Below are 16,098 nucleotides of genomic sequence, written 5' to 3'. Positions count from 1 at the left end.
CATAAATTGCATATTTTAACATTAGTGTACTCATTTGATTCACCACACGCGCTGTATTGAAGGATTTCACTTGTTCTTCATTGATATGTCGACTACCCTTTGAGCTGCTTTTTATTTTTATTTTTCAATAGATTGCATTTCATGACTTCACAAGTTTTGCTCAGGAATTGTAAAAGCAACCATCCATTTCTATCATGGTTAGTCTCCATCCAGCCCTGATCCCGTTGTTTAATAATCAGTTTTTAACATATTAGTTTTGTGCACGTAATCTTATTGGTGAAAACTCCTCTCTCTAACCTTTTGTACTGCTTTTCAGGAGAACTTCTCTGATCCATTGACTCTGCAGGAGATAGACACGAGCAGCGGAGTACTACTACCTTTCTATGATCCCGACTCCAATGTCCTATACCTGTGTGGAAAGGTGTGTACCTCAGTACTTTGTTTATAGATATACGATGAGAAGCAGATGTTTAAATTTTTTTTTCCTGCAAAGGTCTGGCCTCATGTATGAGCTAAATTACAAAGGACAGGTTTACAAGCAACCAAAATGTATTGGAAAATCTGGGAGGATGAGGAGAGTGAATGTGAGATGGTGGACAGAGAAAAGGACTAAAAAAAGAAACAAAAATCGGACCATGTGTCCTGAAGCTCACCTGGATTTGGAGGAAGTCACTCAAACCCCCTGCAGCCCTCCCCCCCCCCCCCCGACCCTAATTTTTATTTATTCATGCTGTGCACAAACTTTAGTACATCACGGGTGATGAAGGTTGTGGTCGTTTCATCGAAATCGTGTAGTTTCGTAGAAAAGATCAAATACCTGTTATGAGGAGATCAAACTCTTCCAGCCCCCCCCCCTCCATCCTGGCGACCCCCTTAATGAGCATAGATTTTGATGGTCAATACACCTTCGTTGGGCATCAGATATGAAGCTTATTGCCAAGTTTAATCAAAATTGTGTGTTTGGTTCAAACGATGACTCTCTCACCCACTCACTCACTTGCGGACACTGCTCAAACGCATAAGCTCACCGGGCGAAAATACAGGTAAGCTAAAAATGAGTAACAATGGCCCAAAGAGGAACAGAATGAGAATCGGCATATGCTAGAGAGATTGTGAATGTGCATGGGTAAGCGTGCAAGATGGGAATGGGCATAACATTTTAAAGTCTGAAGTGAAGAGGTCAAGACTGGACACCGAGCAATAATTACACATTCGGGAAAATAAAGGGTAAATAAATCCAGGTGTACAACAAGTCTGGGTTTTGAGAGTATGAACAGATGAGGGATTTTTTGAAAAATTTGTGTGTCCTTGGGTGGTTTGGTAGGGCAAATGGAGGAGAGGGCAGGAGGAACAAGGCCATGTATAAACATGTATAACATAGAGCCCACCAACTTGCCACCCAGTTGTAGTCCTCATGACTTGGCGTTAGTAGGTCTGGTCTTCAGGGTTTTGATGATGCTTTCCTCCGAAGGCTGGATTATTGAGGTTGTGTTGACTGAAAGGGATACCAGTTTTGTTTCTTGTCAACATTTTTCTCTGAGCCTTACAATTATCAAGCAGTAAGGCGATTTTCTTTGCCACCATCTCTTTATGCCACTCTGCAGGGACCACGCTAAATATCTGATGATGTCCAGAATTTGCATTGTTATTGATCCCGGAGGGGGAGGCATTGTGTTTCCTCTTGGGGTCTGGTGTCCTGCTTTCTGAAGAATAATTTTCAATAATTTTAATTTTTTATGAAATTATTTAATTTTCCAATATTCAATTTATTTCTTTTTTATCCTTCAAATTTTCATTTTCGAGTTTCAATAATTTAATTTTTCAATTATTTCATATTTTAATTATCTTTCCCAGAGGGAGGCATTAAGTGTTTATTCTTTGTGTTTGTGGTGTCCTGAAATATATATATATATATATATATATATATATATATATATATATATATATATATATATATATATATATATATATATATATATATATATATATATATTGTTAAAGTTTGTTTTCATTTTGATGTAAGCCTGGTGTTGGCTTAGTGGTTAGGATGGCTGGCTTTGGATCTTCGGGTCCTGAGTTTGAGCCCTGTTGGCCACTGACAACACGAAGTGGGGTTTACTCAGCCTGTCATCCTTCTGAGGTCAGTGAAATGAGTATCAGTGCACTGGTACAGTAGCACAGCATCAGCAGCATAGTTGCGCCCCAACAAAATGATAGATACCCGGCAGCCAAGCTGCCATACAGAAGAAGAAGAAGAAGATGAGGTAGAATTTCAAGTGCTTCCAATTGGCTAATTTGAGTTAGCTATATCAGGAACCGTCAGCAATCTCCGATCGTAGCCTTATGGTGGTTGCAAATTACTGGCAGGGTTGCACGGGTGGGTTGTTCACCTTGCCAATGACTGGGCCCAGTCCTGTTCCTAATCTTCATTTATGATTTCTCTGACTGTCTGGAAAATCCCCTTTTTTTGCTGATGACTCCACTCTCTGCTGTGACATCCCTCATCCTTCATATAGGTAGGCTGCAGCCTCTTCTCCCTCTTCCACTCTCCCCAAAAGGACAGTCTGGCAATCCCTCCACCCCCCACCCCATCTTTTTTTCACAATCCTATTGAGGAAGTTGTCACTCAAACTCCTGGGTCTCACTATCAGTTACGATCTTTCTTCGGCACCATGCATTTCAAAGTTGGCCTCCAAAGCGAGTTGCCGACTGGGCATCCTCCATTGTACAAAGTCTTTCCTTGGTACACCTGAACGATCCACCTACAAAGCCTTTATGTGCAGATTCATGGAGTACTGCTTTCCCCTCTTATTGGCTCCCCTGCCTCACACCTTTCTCAGCTTAACGCTATTCAAACTAAGGCCTTCAAGATCATTGGCATCTCGCACACTGAAGTTGATTCTGTAGTTCTAACACTTTCACATCACAAACAGGTCGGTGGTCTCTGTATTCTGCCACCTTGTTTTTGGTCTGGCACCCTCTGCCATTTCTGTGCTTTGTTCACACAGTCCACCAGCAACAGCAACACTCTTCTGGTGAAACTACCTAAATCACTGCTCACCTCCACTCATCTGTTCCTCATTTTCCCACCTGTGGAACCAACTTCCATACCTTCCTCAATCTCATTCTTCCCTCCAGGTCTTCAAGACAGCTGCTAACCACCATTTCAGATCATCCTCAATGCAAAACCATAATCCCTTCTGTCTTCCTTAACTTCACCCTCTCCACCCCACCACAAGCCCTCCTCCTTTCCAATTTGTAGTTTTTCTCGACTGAGAGTTTCCGTCAGTATCCATCTTGTCCACCCCATGCATCCTTTCCTGCCCCCCATGCCCATTGTTTGTCCAAGTCTGCCTCTATCTTGGACTTCAACTCCACTGTTGGTGTTTCCCCTCCTCCCCTCTCTTTCTCTTCTGTTCCTTTTTGCCCTGTTACTTCCTGATCCTCTCGGTGCTCTTCCATGAGTCTTGACACTGTTAAAAAAACCCAGACAAGTGGCTCCTTGTCACTCCTTGGGTGTCATTTCCCTGGTCTGTATATGCTTCGACTGAGGTGAGTGATCTCACCGTAAAGGACGCATTCTATACCACGCTCGAGTCTTTGGTTGATCAGTGCCCCAGGTGAGATACTCTTTTAGTCTTGGGGGATTTTAATGCATCGACTGGAACTGATTACAATGTGTAAGCACACCCCGCTAGTCTAATATATAAAGCTCATTCTAATCACTCACTCACTCACTGACTCACTCACTCATATTAAAGATCGGTCCCTTCCAGGTGAAGGAGAAAGCTGAAATTTTGTGTGCCGACGGGCATCAAAGCCGATACACCAGGAAAAATCATAGGACTGTCGGAAAATGTCTGAAAATGAAAATATAAATAAACTAGAGGGGGAGCACTCGGTGGAGTGCAAAACCTCCGCCGCCAATACTGCTCGGTCACTTAAGTGAACCTGATATCCTATTCATTGTAGGTCAAAACGGATCAGACTCTATTGAACCACGATTGAATAAACTCAACGAGATCGACGCTCATGTAGAAATGCCCAAAAAATAAAATCGAAATTTTTTGGGGTTGGAAATCACTTATAACATGTAGACATGCAAAAAAACAATTCAAATATTTTTCAAGTATAATCGAATTTTTTTTTTTGAAAAAAAGTTGCAAAATTTTCTAAGTTTTTTTTTTTTTTGACCAAGTCCAAAATCTAATGACATGATCCTTGGACCATACCTAATCCCCCCACCAAGTTTCGTCGAAATCCGTCCAGGAGTTTTTCCGTAATAGTGTTCACAAACAAACAGACAGGTGTGAAAACAGTAACCTCCATCCATCTTCGATGGTGGAGGTTAATGAAAAAAAAAAATTGAAGAAATAAATGCAGGTGAGCAACCCAAGACAATGGGGAAGCAAGGTAATTTTACATGCCGACCTACATCTCAGCCTATGCACCAGAAACAAATTGCAGAGCCATCAGTAACTGAAAATATAAATAAATGAAAATGTGAGGGAGTCTCGTGAGTGGAGGAGGCCAATGGGTCGACCACGTCCCTCGTGGTTGCAGCAAGTTGATCAACATCTCAAGGAGATGGGGATGAGCCAGGCATCTGCCGAGGGGATGGCCAGATGGAGGCCCCTGGAGTACCGGCGGAAAGTAGATGCAGCAACGTGCTGCTCCGGCGCATGCTCCCATACCTGACCTGACCTGAAGGACACAAACAGGCACGAATAACTAATGTAGCATGATAATTAAAGTGCTGTAAAAGACTCGTCAATGTTGGAAGATTTCTGGAATTAATTATTTTATACGATGTTTAAAATCTTTTTTTTTAATTTCAATTGAATTATATGCTTGACCACTGTAGAACACAAATTGCTTTCCTGTTGCTTCCAAAAACCTTCAGTTTTGTAGTACTTGGACATGTTAAACAAGGACGTGTCTTAAAAAAAAACTGCATCAACGGCGGTGAACTTCTGGAATTTTTTTTAATATAACCTTTAAAATCATTTTTAGGTCATCTCTACCGAGATGACCTAATAAAGCCGGACCAAATGTCCGTACGTCCGTCAACAATTTTTCTTTCCGATCTTGATGAAACTTAGTATGTGGGTAGAGGTCGATGAGTGTTGCACAACGATATAACTTTTATCTGGGTTCAAGGTCAGGGACGAGGTCACGTAAGTTATTAAAATCGCCATTTTAAAAACCTATCTCGTCTGCCATTCTACAAGATATTTGGCAACTGTTTATTGATTATGATAGTAAAAAATATTATCTTGTATCTAACCGGACAGATTTTTGAATTTCCTTCCCGTTTGATCGTCACGTGATCTGGAAGATGGCCAAAAACGCCGATGCGATTCGCAAAGAAGGAAGGAAGGAGAAATGAAATATAAATAATATGTAATAAGCAAAGCCTAGAAGCGAACGTAGAATTCTTCTTACATTCGCTTTTGACTTTACATAAAAACTTGTTCACAACTGTATACTTGCCAACGATACCATGGTACGTGTAAAGGGGCTGTCACACCTTGACGATTTAGCCAGCATATGCTGATTTATGAAAAATTTGTCTAAAACGCTGGCACATGTCGAATACGTTATGGGTACGTTATGTGTACGTTAGTTGCACGCTGAAAAACACTACCATAGGTCGTATTACGCTGGTTTAAAACGTTGTACTTTTTGGTTGTCCAAAAAATTTTGCATGCTTGAAATTTTACGACGTACTCGGCGTTTGGCTCACACGTTCCGCTACGCTGGCAATAAGTTGTAGGCACGTTATGCGATTGTTGACACACGTTAATTGTATGTTACTCATAAGTCGAAACGCGTAGAGGTAACATTCGCGTACCCGAAACTTATTTCTAACCTATGAGTAACGTTTTGTAAGCACGCTACACGAACGTTGTTCACACTTCGCAACACGCTACTTGAAAGTTCCTCATACGTCGAAACGCATCAAAGTAATGTTTAGGGTACCCGTGACTTATTTATAACCTATGAATAACGTGCTTGGGAATTATTACGCTATGCATACGCTAGACTATCGTTGGGCATAGGTTGTGGACGCCTAAAACACGATAAACAATCGTTGGTATAACTTGTGTATGTTATCGAAGCGTTCTGTGTTCATTACTAGTACATTATGCATTTGTCAAAGTCGTTTTTAATACTTTAAAAACTGAAACAAAAAAATAGTTCATCGTGGGAATGAGGAAAAAAAATTAGCCGAAAAGAACATCGAACAATGGTGCAAAGTAGTCTCCTATTCGTGGACAATAAGAGGATCCATCATCACCCACACCCTCCCCATCATGCTCACCTACTACTACTGACATGGACCTACTACTACTTAGGACAGGGCCCTAAGCGCCGCACAGCTGATGGTTTTGATGCAATTTCCGGTTACTTCTGCCTGGATTTGGGATCAGCGAACAAATAATGTAAATCACGATTAAAAAATATTTTTTGATGATGTGGGAGATATCTTTATAAAAATTAACTTTGGGGGAAAAATAATTGAATAAATAAACGATTACTTCTGGTCAAGAATAAAATAAATTAAAAGTTCCGGAAAGAGTTTCAAAATCACTCCCGGTAATGTTAAATACAAAGTAAACACTTCCTGTCATGAAAAAAATCACTTTCGGAAGTATAAAATTAACTTTGGGAAAAAAATAATTGAATAAATAAAAATCATTCCCCATGAAAAAAACCGGAAACAAAAAAAAAAAACAGCAAAAAAACGGAAGCAAAATGGTCATAGCCAATGACATGGATTCACAATTGCCAAGGTATTGTGTTGTGTTGTTTTTGTTGTTTCCTGTTTCTCATGTGCACGCGTTAAGTAATATTCACAAGATGGAAATAAAACCCAATCGTGTTTATACACCGCACAGCGTTTAACAACAACGGGAAGCAAAAAGTCATAGCGAACGACACGGATTTGAAATAGCCAGGGCTATTGTGTTGTTGTTGTTGTTGTTGTTTCCTATTCCCTCACGTGCACGCGTTAAGTATTAAGCTCACTTCGTTCGCTATAAAACACATTTTTAGCCTTTTATATTTATACATTTTCTGCCGAAGGTGCAAAAGTTTCAAAACCCGAAATGTAAACGTCGGCATTTATTTTCAAAATATAATTTCGTGCGCGCGCACCAAAATGCTGAGTCATCTTTTACCAAACTGCGCAGTAGTCCGGTCATGGCGTCTGAGCAGTGGCCAGCGTGGTTCATATTGACTGTGGTTTCTGGGGCGAAGGTGATTGTTAAGAAGTATGTCGGCAGTATAAATTCGAGTGACTGTATTGGTGATTAAATCACGCAACATCTTGACAACGAATATTCTGGCCGAACGATTACATCAATTCAGTGCATCAGCAGGGATAATTCGCAGGCTCCTCTCGATCGTGCCGATATCTCACATAATCACCGGCGGACATCGGGCTGCAGGCTGTGGGGCGTGGCCACGGATCCCGGATGAGGGGATTAGTGATAAATTATGCTACATGCTTCGGGCTTTCTGATTAATATATCAATGAGTACATTCCATAATTAATAATTAATGAATCTGGCATACAAAATGTTTTTTCATACCTGACATGTTACTTTGTGCAGTGTCACGAAACTTCTGTGGAATTAATAACAATGAATTTGCAAGCTCTAACGATTTTTCAAACCTCAATATCTCTAAAAAATACTTGACCAATTTTCATTCTGAAAGTTGCATTATAATCAGTGAAGAATAATCTACAGGATTATCATAATCTCCTAGAGCTAGGCCTATTTTTTCGTTTTTTTCTACAACCGGAAGTGAAATGTCCCCAGAGAGTGGACGGACCGGAAAACCACGTATTGCACTTACTGGTGATTCTGATGTGTTAATCCGGGTACTAAATGAACAATGCATATTTATTAATTATGTCATTAGTAGTATTATCCTAGTGTATCTCTGTAAACTATTTCAATCTAAACGGTTAGTTTAGACTGTTTCGCGGTTCCCTCAACTGAATATTGAGAACTTGTGGTATTATAGAGATGACCGTCACCCCCACACGGGGGTAATTTTTTTGAATTGAATTCTAGGAGGAAGGGTGTTCTGGAACCCTCCAGTTCCAATAGTTGCATGCTCTTTGTTTGTCTTGTGCTGAGACCCCATCAGTTCTGCTTCTCCTGTCCATTTGGTGTTTGTACAATAAGAACTGATCCCAGTATGCAAGTGTCTATGAACTTAATTTTAAGTAATTGTGTGTTATTGAATTTGCCAAAGGAAGTCTAACATTTGTAACATAAATTACAATGTGCTTTCCATACCCTCCCAACCATTTCCATAGGGGGACAGCAGCATTAGGTACTTTGAGATAACAGATGAGGCTCCATATGTGCACTTGCTCAGCAGTTTCTCCAGCAAGGAGTCCCAGCGTGGAATGGGATACATGCCCAAGCGTGGCTTGGATGTGAGAAAGTGTGAGATCGCCAGGTACGTGCTTCGTTGAGGCTGAACCTTTTTTTTACTGTATTTTTTTTTATTGAACAAAATGGGGTACATTAAAACAGCATGTTAATATTGTATGTGGAGAAGGGGAGAGGAAGGGAATGCAGCTTGAGAGGGGATGGGAAGGCTGACAAAACTTTCCCAAATAGCAATATTTTTCTTTTTAACCACCAGGTTCTATATAAAACTGGGTAGGAACATTTAAAACCCATGCTATCTACCTGGCAAAAGCCTGCTTGCGTGTATGCATGCACGATCCCGCATGTAGCAACCTTTTACACCCATCCAGTCGACTCGCTCTGAATCGGATTCGTACATGCTACACTCGGGGGATGCCATTTTAAATTCAAAACCTAATAGTCAATCCTTAACAGCCCACCATACGCATTCCTCCAACCTCCTTGTGGTTGATGCTCATCGAGCATGCACACCGGTGATGTACTAATCCTTTCACTCGCACACGTGCACAGATTCTTACCGGCACGCTCAACTTTCCCCACACCCCGCACTGCGTAGCATGTCCCACATGGCTTCGGTGCCGCAGTACATCTGCTTCCCACATGCTGAAGCACATGGTTCGCAAGACTGCTGCATAACCTCCACCACAGCACCACGGGCTCAGGTGCGAGTTCGGTTCGAGGGCCCAGAAAACCCACACACCACACACACATAACCATGCAGGCATGCACACACAACTGCAGAGAGTCCCTTTTATTTACAAATCCCAATCTACCCATTTGTACCATGTCCATGTGTAGTCTACGTACCTCTTCATGCTCGCGCATGCAGCGATCTTTGCAATCCTCCGGTCGGCTTGCTCCGAATCGGATTATTAACAGTCCCCTTAACAGAGGGGTGGGATAGAGGGACGGGGGTGGGAGGGATTCTGGCAGACGGGACGCAAAGTTTAATGTCCATCCAAGAGACAGCACATGCACTGATGAATCACCCTGCCTGTGAAACACTGGGATGACAGTTTATAGCTATGTCAGAATTCGAACCCAGATTCGAATTTTAACCTAAAGCTAGACAGCTTAGAGCGAGAGTGCTTGCCTCTCGGCTAGCTTCCCATGATGTGGCGATTAATTGCTTTGTAACGACTGAAAGCATTTTTTTTAATTCATTGTAATTCTTTCATTTATTTTGCCTTCCTACCTTTGGAGATGTTCCCACGGGGAACCGAGCGGCAGTATCGGCATAGAAGCTTGGAGAGATCAAAGCTTGGGGAGTGCTCGCCATATCGCTTAAGCAATCGAGCAAGCACTCCAATGAAATGGTTGATGAGGAACGGCTGGCTTGGCAAGCAATAACAAGCTGGTTTGGTACTGGGGCAAAGCTGTAACAATCAAGACAGCAATTTTTTTTTTTTTACATTTTCAGATTTCACTCCAGATTTTCATAATTTAGTCCATGCAATTTGTAATCCAAGCCTCCAAACTGAAATAATGTTTCGATTATATATTTACCTTTGTCCATGAGAGTAGATTGTGGCAACTCTAATCATATAACGCATAAAATCGCTACAACCTCCTAAATTGAAAACTATAGCACTGACAAAAGCAATGTATTCAGAGATTTGTAGGTATGAATGTGAGGCATTCGAAGAAAATTTTTGAGTGCTTTGTCGTGAAGAAATCGTTGCGGCATGTTCCAAGTCGAGGAATTATTGAGCAGGAGATCTCCTACAAGCGAGAGCGAGGTGACCGATGATGACTCTGTGATAAAGGATAATTAAGTAAGGTTGTTAATTATCTTCAAAAGAGGTTTTTAAATTAACCCAAACATCCAATTTTAATTCATAAACTCCTTTGGAGTTCCCTTCTTATACATGCAAAGTTTCAGGTCGCGCGGTTTAATGGTTTTACAACCCATTGCTTCCTTGGAGTACAGGTTTGAATGAAATGGGAAGCGTTAAAACCACATGTTAATACAACATGCAGAGACTGCCCGGGTTTGGGTGGAGGGAAGGGAAGGGAAATATAATGCTCCCAAATGGCAACATTTTATTTTTAACTGCCGCATTCGATATATAACAGGGCGGGAACATTTAAAACCCACGCTATCTTCTTGGCAAAGGCCTGCCTGCATGCATGCCAACACATGTAGTAACCTTTGCACCCCTCCGGTCTGCTCACTCCGAATCTGATCAATTCATACATGCTACGCTCTGGGGAAGCCATTTTAAATTCAAAACCAAACCGTCAGTCCTTCACAGAAGGGGAGGGGGAGGGATGAGGGGTAGGAGAGAGAGGGAGGAGATGGAAAGGAGAGAGGAATTTGAGAGGAAAAGAGGGTGGAGGGGAGGGGTCTCAGGCAAGCACTCCAACAAAACGGTTGAATAAATTTTTAAAAACGAAATGTTTAATTTTTGATATGTACATATCTATGTCGAAGTGACGGGTCGTATAATGAAAGCGGATCGTACAAAAAAGCGGAAACGTGTAAAATATAATTGCACATTTTCATCGGGTGAGCACCGCCCAAGGCACCTCATGACACCACAGGGCCAAACACAGGTGAGTTGGGCCTGAACTTTGTGCAAGTCAATCGATATATTCAATGAAAGTGTGAATGTTTGTCATGTATGGGCATGGCTTGGAAACAAACAACCAAGCAGCTTGTACAGTGCTTGCCAAATGGCTTAAGCACTCAAGTAAGCACGCCAAAGACACTACAGATAAGGAACAGCTGGCTTTGCAAGCGATTCGCGATCATCGATCGGTCATATAAACACCATGCACCCGGATATACCCTGAATGTCAAGCAATCTCAAGCAAGCAATTGGCGAAATGAACACTTTTTATTTTATTTTATTATTTATTTATTTATTTATTTATTTATTGTAAGCAGTCAGAACTGCTGCTGAGCTCAAGTAAGAAGTTTAAATTTTGAAATTCAGCTCAGATAAAGAGATTTTTGAGGTTATGTGTGGAAATGAAATTTAGCCATGATCGCTCATGTCTCCTGGTGTTCATAAGCATTGTAATGTATCCAGTAATTTGTAGGTATGATGATCAGACATCTGATGATATGAGTGAGGACAATTGGGGGGGAATAAATAAACTTCATTGTTAAACCATCACAGTCTGCTCCAAGTCAAGGCATTGTTGAGTAAGGCAAAAAAAAAAAAAACTAATGGTGAATTAATACTCCAGTGAGGTAAACATGCATAACGTCACGATAAAGGATAATTAAATAAGGTTGTTGATTATCTTCAAAAGGGGTGTTTACATTAACCCAAACACCGAATTGTCATTCATGCACTACCTTGGAGTTCTCTTTATTTGCCTGCAAGGTTTCATGGTTTTGGAGGTAGGGAGAGGGATGGATGGACGGACGGACGGACTGACTGATTGATGGACACGTACTGACATTTATTGGTGGAGATTATTGCTGGCACGATATCGAACTCTGCAATTGGCATTTTTTTCGGTGCTCGGCATCGGCCGATTGGAGTCCATGTGAGTGCCGATTACCGATTACAGTGTTACTGTATGCTGTATACAACCCAAACACTTTGAGTCGCTTTCACCCTTGTTTCGGGTGAATTTCAATAAACGAAATAAAAAAAAAAATTTTTTAAACGTTACATTAAAGACATTTCAAGGAGATGTGCATAAACATTATTCTTTATAAACAGCAGTCAATCGTCATGTGTTGGGTGGGGAAAATGTAGCTTTGTAATTTAGAAAACGCGTTAGTACGGAAAATGACTCGGAAATCAGGTGTTATCAAGTTTTGCTTTGAAATTCATAAAGGGAAACAACATAACCTTTCTGAAGCACACCCCATTCAATTCACTTACTGCATGATCGATTGTTTGGAACCCGGGGACTCCCTGTATTGTATTTTGTACAAAACTTACTTTTCACATGACCAGACAAGTATGAAACGCTTCATTTTATAATACATCAATAGCTTATCGAATGAGCACACGGTCGCTCATCATTCGTTTAAAAATGACAGGATGATGTGGCGTGATGCTTTTGCTTTCGATGCACCAATCGATTCGAGAAGGGATTTAAAATTTATCGATTCACACGTTTTGCACAAACTTCCGCACGAAAAGGAGAACCACAAAGGCTTCCCTTTACATATACTTCTTTAAAAGTGAAATTCAAATGAAAAATGAATGAAATTCAATTCCCACAAAAAAGAGCACACAAAATATCAGTCAACACCTTGCTCGGTCAAACCAACATGACGGAATTTGGAACACGAGGTTTGATTCGACGTTGGAAGTTTTATAGGTATATTAATAGATTTATATTTCTCTTTTATCAAGAAAGCAGACCACACACACAAAGAGCTGAAAAACAAACAAACTGCGTCGGTGTGTTGCCGAAAAAAAAAAAAAAAACCCCCAATAAAAAGGATTCCTGTGGATTGTTTCTCCATGGCTTGCAAAAGGAGCCTCGTTCCTGCTGCTTAATCATTTTTGTTGCGTTCTATGAAGTTCCACTTTGTGCACATTCCTTCATCTTTTCTTCACTCGATATAATCGTACCAGCAGCAGCAAGTTAAGTTTATTGCTTTGCTTAAATAAACACACTTGGTTATAAAAATCGCTACTTTGTTAAAATTTTCACATTTCACTCCAGATTTGGACACTTATTTAGTCCACGAGATTTGATTCTCGAATCGATATGATACGAGTATTTTAATTATATACTTGAATTAGTCCGTGAGAGTGGATCGTGTTTCCAAGGCAAGGCATGTTTGAATACACCGAATCAATGTGGCGGCTAAGACCCCTGCGAGACGAACTTGGGCTGACCAGGATAAGCTGTTCATGGAGGTAATCCATTCATTATCTTCAGAAGGGGTGTTTTAATTAAGCCAAACACTCAATTTTCATTTCTGCACCACATTGGACTTCCCTAAGTATGCATGCAAAGTTTCAGGCCATTAGGTTTCAATGGTTTTGGAGTTATGGAGGATACACATACACATACACATACACATACACATACACACATACACAATTAGATTATGGAGGGAAGTATTTTCTTGGGTCATTTCTTGTTTCTTTCTCATTGTGAACAGTACCTTTTCTGGATTGATTTGATTCTATTGTCATTGATATGTGGTTGTGATATTGCTTATTTCAAGGTGAAATAAAGAATGTAGCTTTTACTTGTTTAAACTGTCTGGTTGTGTGGCGCATGAGGTGCTAGTGAATTTTGGTTCTGTCCCACAACCAAAAAAATTTGATGATCCCTGGTTAAGTCGAATGTGCTTTGCCATCGTACCATGGTGTGCAACACTAAGCGTGTTCTTTGAACTCTTTCCATGAGTGTATAAACCATCGTGAACAGGAGGTTAATGCTTCACTGCATGATGCTCTCTTCCTTGTTTGTGGCACGTTCCGAGTTGGTGTGTGGACAGTACCTGTACTTTAACTTTTATAGTTCGGAGCGACCTGTGCCGCTCGCTACACACTTTATCGTTTGATTTGTCGTGTCGGCTAAAGTCAATGTCATGTTTGTTTGTGGTATCCTTCACACTTGTGACTATACATTACATGTGTTTTGATGATGAAGGGGGAGGGGGGGTGTAGAGCAGGTGTGTTTTGTTGGGGGAGGGGGATTCTTGGTGTAACCTTTTTTTTTCTTTTTTTTTTTTTAAATCGTAGTTAATCCATGAAATGTGTATTTGTATTCATGGTAATGACACTATTGCAGTGGTTTTCTAACCTTTGCGACAACAACCCCACTCCTCCTATTTATAGTAGTTGATGCCCCTCCCCTGCTCCCGGTGGTACACGTACATATGCCAGTATGAAAAACAAACAAACAAACAATCCGACATGCCATTTTCCCGAAATGTAAAAAAAAATTGTCCTGTAACACAGGTTCAAACACAACTGTGTATAAAGGATCGGAGGCTCTGAAGGTTGCATATTATAAGTGAGATGGTGCTTTCTTGTTGGTGGGATAAGCACACTTTTTAATTTTTAATGAAGTATCAGTTTCCATGCCTTCCCTGTATGTCACTGCTGTGGTACATTTCTCTTTTGTGTGAACCAGCCAACAATCCATTATAGTAATAGCGAATGTAAGTTCAGATGCTACTGAGATGTTGTATTTGCTCACGTTATCTGCATTTACAGATGTTGCTTCATTTTCTTTTCTCAGGTTCTACAGAGTTCTTGACAAGAAGTGCGAGCCAGTTGTGATGACTGTGCCCAGGAAGGTACTTGCCAGAAATGAACGAACCGTCGCAGCTCCGATTGCACTAGTTTTTAGAAGCTTAACGGTTTGGTTAATTCTGAAGTTAGTCTTGTGCTGTTCGTAGTGAAAATATTTATTTTCGCAATGTCTGGATGACGTGCTCACGAGTCGACCCACATGACATTGACGCGTTTTGAGGAAACTTCTCAGCTGATGATCTACAAATTGCTTGTGTGGCCTGCAAATCTTTCCTGGAACCCCTCTCCTAACCCTAAAAGTTTTGTCTTCCCACTGTTTTAAAACTGTGGTTCCAGAAGAGCGTGTACCCGAAGACCAATGTTATTTTGGAGGCTTTTGCAGCAGCTGTAGCCTTCAAAAATGGTTTGTAAAGAAAAAAAACAATCTTGTAAAGAGGCCTTCCTTTGTTTTGCCTGTATTTTCTCCATGATTCGGGCAAAATCCTCCAAACTGTCAATCGTGAACACGTTAAAGGGGTACAGGAACCCTGCTTGTAAGGATAGCTGCTTTTCCAAATCCTTGTGTAGTATTTCCAGAATAAATGCACAAAAATAGTTTGATTGTATGAAGCAAACCCCCTTTCTTTCTTTGCCATTATTACAGTCAGACGTCTTTCAGGAAGACCTTTACCCCGACACAGCTGGGCCTGAACCGGCACTGGAGCCAGAGCAATGGATCGCAGGAAAGGATGCAGACCAGATCCTAATATCACTTAAGGGCAGCAACACAAATGTCCGGAGCCAGGAGCTCCGTGTCGCCAAACCTAACATTCTTTCCAACAAGCCTGTCCACAATGTGGGCAGTGCCACGCTGGTAACATTTAATTTTGAAACTCCATGCCATCATTTTGGTCTTCCTTTCCTGTTCTCGATCTTTTTCTGTACTTTAATGTGAGGTTAAGGTTATAATTATTGGGGTTGAGGGAGGTGGAGGGGTGTTGACAAATATCCTGATAAAAACCCTCCTTATAATCTCTCTCTCTCTCTCTCTCTCTCTCTCTCTGTCTCTGTCTCTGTCTCTGTCTCTGTCTCTGTCTCTGTCTCTGTCTCTGTCTCTCTCTGTCTCTGTCTCTGTCTCTGTCTCTGTCTCTGTCTCTGTCTCTGTCTCTGTCTGTCTCTGTCTCTCTCGCTGTCTCTGTCGCTGTCTCTCTCGCTGTCTCTCTCGCTGTCTCTCTCTGTCTCTGTCTGTCTCTCTCTTTTCCCTGTCTAATTTGTGGAATCTTTTTCAGAGTGGCGGTAAATTAGAAGTGGCTTTGGAAGAGATGAAAGCCCGGATGGATTCACACGAACTTCGCATCGGAGAGTTGGAGAGGCAGGTCGAGCAACTGCAGGCTCAATAAATTGACCTGCACCAATGCTCTGCAGCCCAAGCTGCTATTGCTGCACCGCCAAGCAGCGCTTTTGCTTCTGTT

At 41.2% G+C, this 16,098-nt stretch overlaps 1 protein-coding gene across 4 annotated transcripts in view; it reads left to right on the top strand.

Annotated features, from left to right (window-relative positions):
- The window catches only part of LOC147011011 (coronin-1C-A-like), a 76,160-nt gene that overhangs the window by 59,012 nt on the left and 1,050 nt on the right, over positions 1-16,098 (top strand). For all 4 annotated transcript variants that reach the window (XM_085859528.1, XM_085859531.1, XM_085859529.1 and 1 more), the window contains exons 7-11: positions 317-421; positions 8,336-8,481; positions 14,634-14,691; positions 15,291-15,500; positions 15,916-16,098. The exon at positions 15,916-16,098 is cut by the window's right edge and continues 1,050 nt beyond it. In XM_085859528.1, coding sequence (XP_085715654.1) covers positions 317-421; positions 8,336-8,481; positions 14,634-14,691; positions 15,291-15,500; positions 15,916-16,026 — 630 coding nt within the window. In that variant the 3' untranslated portion in view covers positions 16,027-16,098. The remainder of the gene's footprint in view (positions 1-316; positions 422-8,335; positions 8,482-14,633; positions 14,692-15,290; positions 15,501-15,915) is intronic.

The sequence above is a fragment of the Eptatretus burgeri genome, chromosome 16, assembly GCF_056783735.1.
Source record: "Eptatretus burgeri isolate ZD-2024b chromosome 16, Ebu_testis_v1, whole genome shotgun sequence".
In the NCBI taxonomy this organism is placed as follows: Eukaryota; Metazoa; Chordata; class Myxini; order Myxiniformes; family Myxinidae; genus Eptatretus; species Eptatretus burgeri.
This window is presented reverse-complemented; position numbering and strand designations above follow the sequence as displayed.